General features: G+C 37.7%; 1 protein-coding gene across 4 annotated transcripts in view; it reads left to right on the plus strand.

Moving 5' to 3' along the window:
- The window catches only part of S100PBP (S100P binding protein), a 31,912-nt gene that overhangs the window by 15,804 nt on the left and 3,617 nt on the right, over positions 1-12,491 (plus strand). For all 4 annotated transcript variants that reach the window (XR_012130104.1, XM_037010415.2, XM_037010412.2 and 1 more), the window contains one exon: positions 11,552-11,639. Coding sequence is in view for 3 of the 4 variants with exons in the window: in XM_037010415.2 (XP_036866310.2) it covers positions 11,552-11,639 (88 nt within the window). In the remaining variant the exon portion in view is untranslated. The remainder of the gene's footprint in view (positions 1-11,551; positions 11,640-12,491) is intronic.

Raw genomic sequence — 12,491 nt, forward strand, 5'->3', positions numbered from 1 at the left:
TGGTTTCCAAGAGTTCTTTCCTGTTTTGTTCCCTTTTCATATCATGTTATTATTTTTTGAATTCTTTATCTCTCTCAGGATATTTTTTCTTTTTTGAGTTATAATTGAAATACAGTAAACTGCACAAATTTTACTTTTATTGCTCATTAATTCTCACCAGTTTAATTATGTATTTTAAATTAATGTTACAGTAAAATTAGCAACTATCTTATTCTTTAGTTCTATGAGGTTTTTTTTTTTTTGGCATCATTAATCTACAATTACATGAGGAACATTATGTTTACTAGACTCCCCCCCATCACCAAGTTCCCCTCACATACCCCATTGCAGACACTGTCCATCAGCGTAGTAAGATGCTGTAGAATCTCTACCTGTCCTCTCTGTGCTGTACAGCCTTCCCCGTGCACCCCACCCACATTATGCATGCTAATCATAATTCCCCTTTCTTCCCCCCCCACCCCTTATCCCTCCCTTCCCACCCATCCTCCCCAGTCCCTTTCCCTTTGGTAACTGTTAGTGTAAGGCTGGAGGTACCAGAGAGAGGAAAGCAAGGACAGTGCTGGCAGAACAAAGATAGCACCAAATAGCTCTGTGCCATATAAGGAAAGAAAGGACAGCTCTTCCTGGATTCCAGTCCTGTGACTTGTCGACAAACTCTGGATGCAGACCCCCTCCATCCAGAAGGAGGAGACCTCTGGCTGTCCATCATCCAACCCTGAGCCAATAAAAATTCCCCACATACCCCTGGTGCGGCCCACTTCCCCCTCCCTTCCCTGTGCTTATAAAAACTCCCCGCCTGCCGTGCTGGGCGTGACTTCTCAGGCCTGTGTCTGAGCAGACTGGTGAACCTCACCCGGGATTGCACTTACATAAACTGCCTGGCCCTTTGTTGCCTCTCGTTGCCTGCTTATTTTGGTTGGAATTTATCTTGCAGTTAGTCCATTCTTAGGTTCTGTGAGTCTGCTGCTGTTTTGCTCCTTCAGTTTTTTCTTTGTTCTTATACTCCTCAGATGAGTGAAATCATTTGATACTTGTCTTTCTCCATCTGGCTTATTTCACTGAGCATAATACCCTCTAGCTCCATCCATGTTGTTGCAAAGGGTAGGATTTGTTTTCTTCTTATGGCTGAATAATATTCCATTGTGTATATGTACCACATCTTCTTTATCCATTCATCTATTGATGGACACAGGTTGCTTCCATTTCCTGGCTATTGTAAATAGTGCTGCGATAAACATAGGGGTGCATCTATCTTTTTCAAACTGGGCTGCTGCATTCTTAGGGTAAATTCCTAGAAGTGGAATTCCTGGGTCAAATGGTATTTCTATTTTGAGCTTTTTGAGGAACCTCCATACTGCTTTCCACAATGGTTAAACTAGTTTATATTCCCACCAGCAGTGTAGGAGGGTCCCCCTTTCTCCACAACCTTGCCAACATTTGTCGTTTGTCTTTTGGATGGTGGCGATCCTTACTGGTGTAAGGTGATATCTCATTGTGGTTTTAATTTGCATTTCTCTGATGACTAGTGATGTGGAGCATCTTTTCATGTGTCTGTTGGCCATCTGAATTTCTTCTTTGGAGAACTGTCTGTTCAGCTCCTCTGCCCATTTATTAATTGGATTATTTGCGTTTTGTTTGTTGAGGTGCATGAGCTCTTTATGTATTTTGGATGTCAACCCTTTATTGGATCTGTCATTTATGAATATATTCTCCCATACTGTAGGATGTCTTTTTGTTCTATTGATGGTGTCCTTTCCTGTACAGAAGCTTTTCAGCTTGATGTAGTCCCACTTGTTCATTTTTGCCTTTGATTCCCTTGTCCTAGGAGATATGTTCATGAAGAAGTCGCTCATGTTTATGTCCAAGAGATTTTGCCTATGTTTTTTTCCAAGAGTTTTATGGTTCATGGCTTACATTCAGGTCTTTGATCCATTTCGAATTTACTTTTGTGTATGGGGTTAGATAATGATCCAGTTTCATTCTCTTACATGTAGCTGTCCAGTTTTGCCAACACCAGCTGTTGAAGAGGCTGTCATTTCCCCATTGTATATCCATGGCTCCTTTATCATATATTAATTGACCACATATGTTTGGGTTAATGTCTGGAGACTCTATTTTGTTCCACTGGTCTGTGGGTCTGTTCTTGTGCCAGTACCAAATTGTCTTCATTACTGTGGCTTTGTAGTAGAGCTTGAAGTTGGGGAGTGAGATCCCCCCTGCTTTATTCGTCCTTCTCAGGATTGCTTTGGCTATTTGGGGTCTTTTGTGGTTCCATATGAATTTTAGAACTCTTTGTTCAAATTCGTTGAAGAATGCTGTTGGTAATTTGATAGGGATTGCATTGAATCTGTAGATTGCTTTAGGCAGGATGGCCATTTTGACAATATTAATTCTTCCTAGCCAAGAGCATGGGATGAGTTTCCATTTGTTAGTGTCCTCTTCAATTTCTTTTAAGAGTGTCTTGTAGTTTTCAGGGTATAGGTCTTTCACTTCCTTGGTTAGGTGTATTCCTAGGTATTTTATTCTTTTTGAAGCAATTGTGAATGGAATTGTTTTCCTGATTTCTCTTTCTGTTAGTTCATCGTTAGTGTATAGAAAGCAACAGATTTCTGTGTATTAATTTTGTATCCTACAACTTTGCTGAATTCCGATACTAGTTCTAATAGTTTTAGAGTGGAGTCTTTAGGGTTTTTTATATATAATATCATGTCATCTGCAAATCGTGACAGTTTGACTTCTTCTTTACCAATCTGGATGCCTTGTATTTCTTTGTTTTGCATGATCGCCATGGCTAGGATACACAAATTTTAAGTATACAAAATGTTGAGTTTTGACATTTGTATACACCCACAAAACTCATTGCAATTAAGTTTAACATATGACACCCAAAAGTTTCTCTGTGCCCCACTGTAATTCTTCCCTCCTGTCTTCCTTTTGCCCCTTTAATCCCTGGTAACCAGTGATCTGCTATCACTATAGATTAGTTTGTAATTTCTAGAGTTTTATATAAATGGAATCATGCAATATGTACTTTTTTTTATTAGCCTTCTTTCTCAAAGCATAATTATTTTGAAATTCATCATTTTGTTAATAGCTTATTCTTTTTATTGCTGAGTAGTATTTTATAAATATAGCATAATTCGTTTATCCATTCACCTAATGGGCATTTGGGTTGTTTCCAGTTTTTAGCTATTACACATAAGCCTAAATGAGCATTCATGTCCACGTTTTTGTATGAATATACTTTCATTTTTATTCTCAGTATGGGGGAATAAAATGATTAGGGCATATGGTAGGCCTATATTTAAATTTTGAAGAAACTACAAAACTGTTTTTCCAAAGTAGTTGTGCCATTTTGAATTTTTACCAGCAGGGTTTGAGTTCCTGTTGCTCCCATCCTTACTGAGGATTGCTCATTCATAGTATATAGAAAATCATTTGATTTTTGTACATTGATTTTATATTCTGCAGATTTGCAGAACGTGGGGGTTAGGGACCATGAAGTCAAAAAATGTGCATGTAACTTTTGACTACCCAAAAACTAGTAGTACTGTTAACTGGAAACCTTACTGATAACATAAATAGTCAATTAACACATATTTTTATGTTAGGTGTATTATATACTCTATTCTTACAATAAAGTAAGCAAGAAGAAAGAATATGTTTTTTCAAATTGTCACAGATCTTCAAAAAAGTTTCCAATATATTTATTGAAAAGAATCAGTCTATAAATGGGCCTGTGCATTCAAACTCCTGTTGTTCAAGCATCAGCTATAATTGGATCTTGCTTTTTCTAGTCTCATAATCTCTGTCTTTTGAGTTTTGGTCCAATCAGTATGGACAAAATCTATCTTCTTGCTACTTGTTTTCTGTTTTTCTTTTGTTTCCTCCTTTATCTTTTCCTGTTTGTTTGTTTTTTAACTATTTTTTAGTATTCTGTTTAATCTTCATCTTTGACTTACTCCCTGTATCTCTGTTTTTAGTGGTGGTTCTAGGGAGGTAGTTCTCAGAGTTTTTGTTATCAGGACCCATTTACACTCTTAAAATTATTCGTACTCTTACAGATTGAGGACCCCAAAGTGTTTTTGTTTGTGTGGGTTATATTTATGTTTATGTATACTCAAACATACTAAAAGTTAAAATGGTAAGTTACCAAAATATTTAGTAATACATTTAAAAATAACAAATAAACATATTGCATGTTAACATAAATCAAGTTTTTATTAAAAATATATTTTCCAAAACAAAACCAAAAATTTTGGAGAGAAGAATGGCATAATGATTTACTTCTTTTTTCATTTTTTTTCATCAAAATTGTATTGAGGTAATTGTAGATATACATGCAATTATAAGAAATAATATGGAATGTTCCCGTGTATACTTTGTACAGTTTTTCCCCAGTGGTAACATTTTGAAAAACTATAGTGTAGTATAACCACCAGATACTGACATTTATACAATTCATCAGTATTATTCAGATTTCCCTAATTTGATGTGTATTCATGTGTGTGTGTGTGTGTGTGTGTGTATTAAGTTCTAGACAGTTTATCACCTGAGTTAGTTTGCATTTCCACCAGAGCAGTTCCATCATCACAAGATTGCTCATGTTGCCATCTTTAAGCAACACTTGCCTTTCTTCTGCCCCCCATGTTTTAAAATTACACAAATACCCAACATCAGTGATTTACATTTTTGCCCATCTCTTAATGTCTGGCTTAGTAGAAGACTGCTAGATTCTCTTTAGTGGTTCTGCATTCTCTATGTCATGTAGGCTCTTGAAAACGCCACAGTTCACTTTGTAGAGAATTCAATTGGAAAAGACAGATAATATCTGGGTGTTGTTATGAAAATAATTTTGACCTTGTGCAATATCATGAATTAGAAGAAATATGTATATCTGGTCATTCATATGACCAGATATATATATTTCCTAGGTGTATTTGGTCTTCATCCACACTGCCTAAAAACACTGCAGTCTTAATGGTGGAATGGGTGTCTTGTCATGTTAATGAGAGACTTTTGGACCCCACCCAAGGGTGGTAGCTAGAAGTTGAATCAGCCAATGGCCAATGTTTAGTCAATCATGACTATGCAATGAAGTCTTCAAAAAAAATCTGTGAGAGGAGCATACCTGCATCTCTGTTGGAGACAGCTTCCACAGTTGGGGAATCAGAACACTTCCACATTGCCATGGAACGAGGCCCCAAGCTCCACAGGATAGAAGCTCCTTTATTTGGGATCTTGACCTGTATATCTCTTCATCTAGTATTCTTTATGGTATTATTTATTAAACTGGTAAATGTGTTTTTCTGAGGTCTGTGAGCTGCTCTAGTAAATTAATTGGGTAACAGCCTGGGTCTTCAGCTGGCATCTGGAGTGGGGGGTGAAGGGCAGTCTTGTAGGACCGAGCCCTTAACCTGGGGGATCTGGTGTTGTCTCCTGGAAGGTAGCATCAGAATCGAGTTGAGCTGTTGTGTTTGAGAATTGTTTGGGAAGACACACACACACACACACACACGACAGACAGACTCACACACACACACAAGACACACACACACACACACACACACACACACACACACACACACACACACACACACACACACACACACACACACACACACACAAATCAGGTATACACACACACACAAAAAAAAAAAAAAACCAGAAAAGAGTTGGTCCTTATAAAGCCTCAGAAGGGTACTGAGGACTCCCAGGGATCTTAGGACACATTTGGGAACTCTGGTTTTATACACTTTACCTTATAGTCTGCCTTCAAATGATATAACACTTAACAAATAATGTCCTGCTCTAATAGCAATATACTTCCAAATCTCATTCTTTTTTGTGCTATTGTTTTTATACATTTTACATATATATACATTTTAAACCTTTCAATACATTACTTTTAAACAGTTATGTTTTAAAGACATTTTTTAAATGAGATAAAGTCTTTTATATTTTATCATATATTTACCATTTCCAGTACTCAATTGCTTTCCATCTGGTAATTTCCCTTTTCCTGAAAAACTCCTTTTAGTTTCTTATAGTGCAGGTCTGCTAGTGATAAAGTCTCTCTGCTTTTGTTTATTTACAAAGTGTTTGTTTTGCCTTCATTTAAAAAAGCTTTATTTTGAAAAATTAGAGACTCAGAAACTCTAGAAATTATAAGACTGATCTCAGTTGTTCTTATTCTCTCAGGGATGACAGTTCTGAACAGTCTGAAAACAGTTGTTCTTTATGTACTTTGCCCAGTTTGTGGTTGCTTACTATAGGAAGTAAACCCCATTCATCAAAACTAGAAGTGGAAGTTTCTGCTTTGATTTTTGCTGCAGACCAAAAGCAGCAGTGGTTATGTAAATTCTGGTACTGCATTTGCCATAACTGTTGAGGACATTCATATATCGCTCAGTATCCTGTAGAATACCATTTTGGAAATGAACTATACAATTCTTGTTTCTTTTGTTTTTGCCTTGTGTGAAAGGAAAATCAGTCAAGATTTATAGTAGATCATCACGGTTTTGTTGACCTAGAGGTGACACATTTGCATTCTTGTTTTCCATTTAATCTTTTTTCCTATTTTATTAATCTAGTTAAAAAGATTAGCTTACACCCTTCTAGCACATTTTTTTCTTTCCTATTTCATTCTGTTGTCTGGAAGCTGTGTCTGGGGAGGTCTCTCCCTGCGCACTAAGAGAAACTTGAACCTGGACGGGGGAGTCTTGACTCTGGACAAGAAAGGATTCTTGAGCAGGTTGGATGAGTGTAGGTAAGGAAGGAATTCATTACAGTGAGAGTAGCGGGAAATGGCAGCTGCCTTGCAGGCAGCAGAGAGCAAGGAAAAGCAAATGGAGGAAAGGGAAGCTCATTGAACTCCTGCTTGGCATGGGGCAGATCTCTTGCTGACTCCCAAAGCCAGCGTCCCCTGGTGTCCAGTGTCTACTTGATTCTGCACCACCCCAGGATTTGGGGGAGTTGCAGAGCATTGGATGGAGTGAGATTATGTTCTGAGAACTTCCCAAAGACAAAGAAAGGACATTTTCAGGCAGGCTACTAAAGAATATGATTATACAGCCACAGTCCTGTCCAGGTTACCCAGGCGATGGGAACTTGCAAGCCCAAATCAAAGTTGTCAGTAGTCCCTCCTTATCTGGAGTAGAACAGAGACAGTGAAGTCTTATGCTTAAATCTGAAAAATAGAATGAAATAGCAAATAACAAAGATACCACTGGAAGAGCACAGAGACAAAATGCAGTAAGTTGAGCAAGAGAGAAGCCTTTATTTAAAAAGTGCACACTCAAAGGGAGTACAGGCAGCCTCAGAGAGGAGGCGTACTTTTTGGAGTTTCATAGGGCCTTCTGGGTAGGGGGTCTTCATTAAAGCATGATGTATGCAGGTGATTCATAATTCCTTTGAAGTTTTGTCTTAAGAATATTAGGTTATTTAGGTGACTGTTGGTCCCAGTCCTGGCATTCTTTATCCACATAGGTTCACTTTGGAGGTCTATCTACTGAACTGGTTGCAAAGTTATGTAATTGACTAAGGGGAGGGAAGAAGAGGGAAAACAGCTTATAGATTAAGTTAAAGAATAACCTGGGCCTTTTTCACAGACTAAGTAGATCTTACAATGGCATGATCCTTATCCCATTTCCCTGCCCTACCTTAATTCCCTCTGCTGTATTGGGTATTTTTTTAATTGCATGAAATAGAGACACTGTGATTGCCTTTAAATAATAGAGTTAAGGGATTTAAAGAAAAGATGAAGATTAGATGCTCAATAACATAGCCAGGCCTTATAGTAAAAAGGATCAGCCATAATATAGCCAGGCCCCATGCCTGCTCAGAAACAGATGCCTTTGTTCCCTATTCATGTTTTGCCTGCTGATTTAGTGATTCTGATACTTCTGAAAGATTACCTGTCTGTGGCCAGTGTTTGCTGCTCCCTATTAGCTATCTCAAGTGTCTGTTGTCTCCTAGAGACCTGCTGTGTGCTCTTCTCTCTTGTTCTCATTACTAAAGCTCTTAGTTATATTCCTAAGGAGAGTATCTGATTGATGCACTTAATGACCTTTTGATGCCAGACTAGGTCTTAGGTCATTTGGCCAGCTGGAAAATTCTCTGTTCTTGGGTCATGTGCCAGACTAAGGTTGTGTGGTACACAGTATGGTGACCTATAAAATCTGTATGGCACTGGCATAGCAAGCACTCAGCATTATCCATTCCTTCCACTTTATAACAATTGATTCACTTAGGACAGTTATTAGACTGGGTTCTCCCAAACCAGTTAGCTACACATTTATAGATTAAGGTTTAGGTGAATTGCTGAGCTCATTGCTGAAATGTTAAGGTTTTTTTCCAAAACTCTTCGCTTCATTCTTAGCCACAAAGGACAGCCTCCACCACCTTTAAGCCACAATTTAAAATAAACTCACGGTACTGATTGTTGGTCCAAGAAAGCCCATCTGTTAGAGATCATGAAGAGAAGAGAAAATTGAGATGTTCCATTCTTGTTAGCATCTCTAAATTTGGTAGAAGAGATTGAAGCTATGAGCTGAAATAAGGTTTTTGGATTATTAGTTCTATATGGGTTTGAAGCCTAGCTTTCCCATTTACTAAATGATAGATTAGTATCTTTTCTAAGATTTAGTTTACTTGGGAATAAAGTAGGGATTATGGTACTTGCCTTATGTGGTTATTAGGATTAACAGGATACATGCAAAGCAGTTAGCAAAATGCTTGGTATATAATAAATGCTTGATAAATGTTAGCTCCCACTCTCTCTAGATCATTAAGCCTTATTAGTAGTAAAGGTTACCCTAGTCCTTTAGTAAATTCTTAGTACTAATGAAAACTAACATTTCTTAGTGCATGAGCTGAGACCTACTTACTGAGCCCTTGTTTACTCAGCACTATACTAGATATCAACTGGGTATAAAAGAAACAAATTGTAATACGATTCTTGCTGTCTACTCCCCACTATGAAATGTCAGTCCCAGAAAAATTTTTTAGAGAACTAAACCTATGATGGTATTATATTGTTGGAATTTGGGCCCTGTCATTAGCTGTTTGACTTAGGGCAAATTAATTCTCTGTGCCTCAAGTTTCTTCATATGTAAAATTCAGAAGGTATCTCAGGATTGTTGTAAAGAACAACTGAGTTAATAATGTGATGCACTTAAGACAGGGCCTGATCTAGTAAATGCTATATGTAAACTGCTATTGCTAGGTTAGGACTCTTAGGAGTTAAATACTTCAAGCCTTGGGTTTAATCAACCAATTTTCTTCTTTCAGTTTAAAATGAATAGGTTTCTTTGTAGGTTTATAGGATGTCTTCAGTCTCCATCATCAGGGCAATTTTATAGGATCTTAAGTGGTAAGAGATGAGTGAGCTGAAGGACATAACTCGAAGTGGTCTACAGATAATGTTCCATTTTGAGATTGGACACCAGAGTTTCCGTATCTTGCCAGTCTTCCTTTGATGATGCTTTGGCAGAAAAAAAATGTATCTCAAAATTCTCACAAAGCTGATTTTCCCTGTCACTGAAACGTCCTATTGAAGGGGTTAGAGGGAATGGTGTGCTAGTAATGTGAAAGTAGGGTTACAGGAAAGCCAATTTGAATTGAGATCTTTGATTTTATCAAGCTTAACAAATCCAGCAGGCAAGGGAATTTTCTAATCAAAAGCTACTACTGTTCTTATAAAGGGAAACTAAAGCTGCTTCTGTTTTTAAGGGAGAAACTCATTTCTGATTTATATTTCCTTCTCAAGAAGTGAGATTAATGTGTTTTCTTTCCACATTAGTGAGATTGAACATCCTTTCATTATATTTATTGATCACTTGCATTACTTTTGTAAATTGCTTATTCATGTTCTTGACTTCTTTTGTTTGTTTTATGAGACTTATGTTTGTAGAATGAGGACATTAAATCTTTGCCAAATATGTTTCAAATATATTTTTCAGTTTGTCAGTTGCCTTCTTTTACCCTCGGTTGTGATTTTGTATTTTAACTGCACAGGAACTTTTAATGTCATGAATCTAGATTTTTTCTGGAAAGTATCATCTCATTAGGATTAAAGAGAGACTTTCTGCCAAGTGCTATGAAACATGTAGTAGTTGATATGTAGACCGGTCCATTTAATAACCTTTTGCCATACAAATAGGTGATTAATTGTCATGGGATTTGAAGAGACTTTGCAAACTAACATAGGCCTGAGGCTCTAACACCATAATAACATTAGCTACCTCTTATGCACACCAGCTGTGTGGCAGGCAATATGCTAAGTCTTTTATGTACTATATTCCTAATATTTAACTTTAAATATTTTGTCCATATTTCATAGATGAGTAAAGTGGGCCCAGAAGTGAAATGATTTGCCCAGGGCCACAGAGCTAGTTAGTGTCTGGGTTGGAATTTTAACTCAAGTCTGCCTGACTTCAAAGTATATACTTTTTCTTCTACAAAGTTCAGCTTCTTGAGGTTTCAAGTAAATTAAATAGATCTTAAAAGTTTAAGTATCTTTTACCAGTGCTTGAAAAGATGGTCTGTAGCCTAATTAAACTGTTCTCTGTTCCTGAGAGTGTAGTAAAGGTAATTAGAAGTATAGAAACTAGCTGAAAGTTTCCACTGTCTGAGTCAGTGGTTTTCAAAGTGTGCATGCTGGGCCAGCAGCATCACCTTCGCTTGGTCATTTATTAGAAGTGAAAATTCTCAGGTCCCACTCCAGACCTAAAGAATCAGTCTGTTTTGTAATACCTCTAGCTGATTATGATACATTAAAATTTGAGAACCACTCATCTAGAGAAATTATTTTACTATCTTTAACCATCATTTCTCCTTATATAAGAGCTTTAGCCTAAGTCTCAGCCCTTAAGTACAAAATTAGCATTATTGAATAGTGGCAAAAGCATCGAGTCAAACAGGAGCTAGTTCTGAGTCTGGTTTAATAAACTTGTAAGGCTAGTTCACCTCCCAGAGCCAGTTTCTTGAGTGTATTTTGGTGTCTGTGTTTCTGAGTCTTTGTACAGCTATTTCTTTTGGACAACCCCACCTCCCACCCCTTTTTACTTCCCTAACTCCTATACATCCTTTAGATCCCTGTTTAGTTTACTTCCTTGGAGGGGGCTTTCTCTAACCCCTACCCTCCAGTCTCTGTGCTCATATAATAGCCTGTATTTCTACCATTATTGCACTTGTCACAAGTTTGGGAATTTCCTGTCTCCTATATAAATTTCATTGAGGGCAGGTACAGTGGCTTGTCTACCACCATATTCTAGGGATTAGTCAAATTCCTCACATATTGTAGGAGCTAATAAATGTTGAATGAATAAATGAATGGTGGCTGTCATTATTGTTTCTTCATCACCATCACCATCCAAGAGCAAGCTCCCCTCCTTGGCTTAATATTTTTTGTGCTGCTGTGACCATCATGAATAGATAGCATTAGCACCAGTTTTCTGTTTTCTCATTCCCTAAAAGCACATGCTTTGGCCTAAGATTACATGGTAGTTCACTGAGCTGCATCCTAACCATCGATTGCTCTGTATCACAGGTACCTTGAGGGAGCTGTGTGCCTTGATGGATCAAGTTCATCATATGCAGAACCAAAAATGGCAGCATCCCTCGGACCTCACCACACGGTGAGTGGGTGATTAGAAAAGGGAGGAAAGTAGGATTTGCCTGCAGAAGGAATGTGATGGGGAGTTGGGGTTGTAGTAGTTGTTTAATTCCATACGTGGAAAAAGCAGCAATTCAGTATAGTGGAATAAGAACTGGACTGAAATTCAGAAAATGTGGGTTCTTAATACTAGCTTTGTAGTTTTTAACTGGCTGCATGATCTTGATCAAGTCACTTCTCTGATCCTCACATCAGTAAAGTTAATATGTTGGACTAATACTGATTGATGTCAAAGGGCATTTCTGGTTCTAAAATCTTCTGAATTCTTGATGCAGTGTGGTTTTACAGATTTATTCAGTTTCTTTGATCCAGTTACTCATAAACCTTGGAGTCATCTTTGACTCCTTTCTCACCCCGTGGTCAGTCCACTAGCAAATCCTATAAGCTCAACTTACAAAATATATCCAAAACCTTATTGTTTTTCATCATTTTCACTTGGATTACTGCACATCTCCTAAACAGTCTACTTCTGCCCTTGTTTATGCACTGTTCTTAACTCCGCAGAACTCAAAAGAGATTCTTTTAAAACGTAAGTCAAATTCTCTTCTTTGCTCAGAAATTTCCAGTGGCTTCCCACCTCACACTTTACAGCCTCACAATCCCCTCTAAAGGATCGTGACCTAGGCTGACATGGTTAGCTCACTGACCTCAGTTCCTGCTACTCTTCCCCTTGCTCACTCTGCTCACACTGGCTTCCATACTATTTTTCAAAAATGTCAGACATGCTCCCACTTCAGGACCTTTACACTCAGTGTTTCCTGTATGGTTGCCAAAATAACAGCTTAAGACAGTGTAGTGTAATGGTTATTAAGTA

The sequence above is a fragment of the Manis javanica genome, chromosome 4 (assembly GCF_040802235.1).
Source record: "Manis javanica isolate MJ-LG chromosome 4, MJ_LKY, whole genome shotgun sequence".
Lineage (NCBI taxonomy): Eukaryota > Metazoa > Chordata > Mammalia > Pholidota > Manidae > Manis > Manis javanica.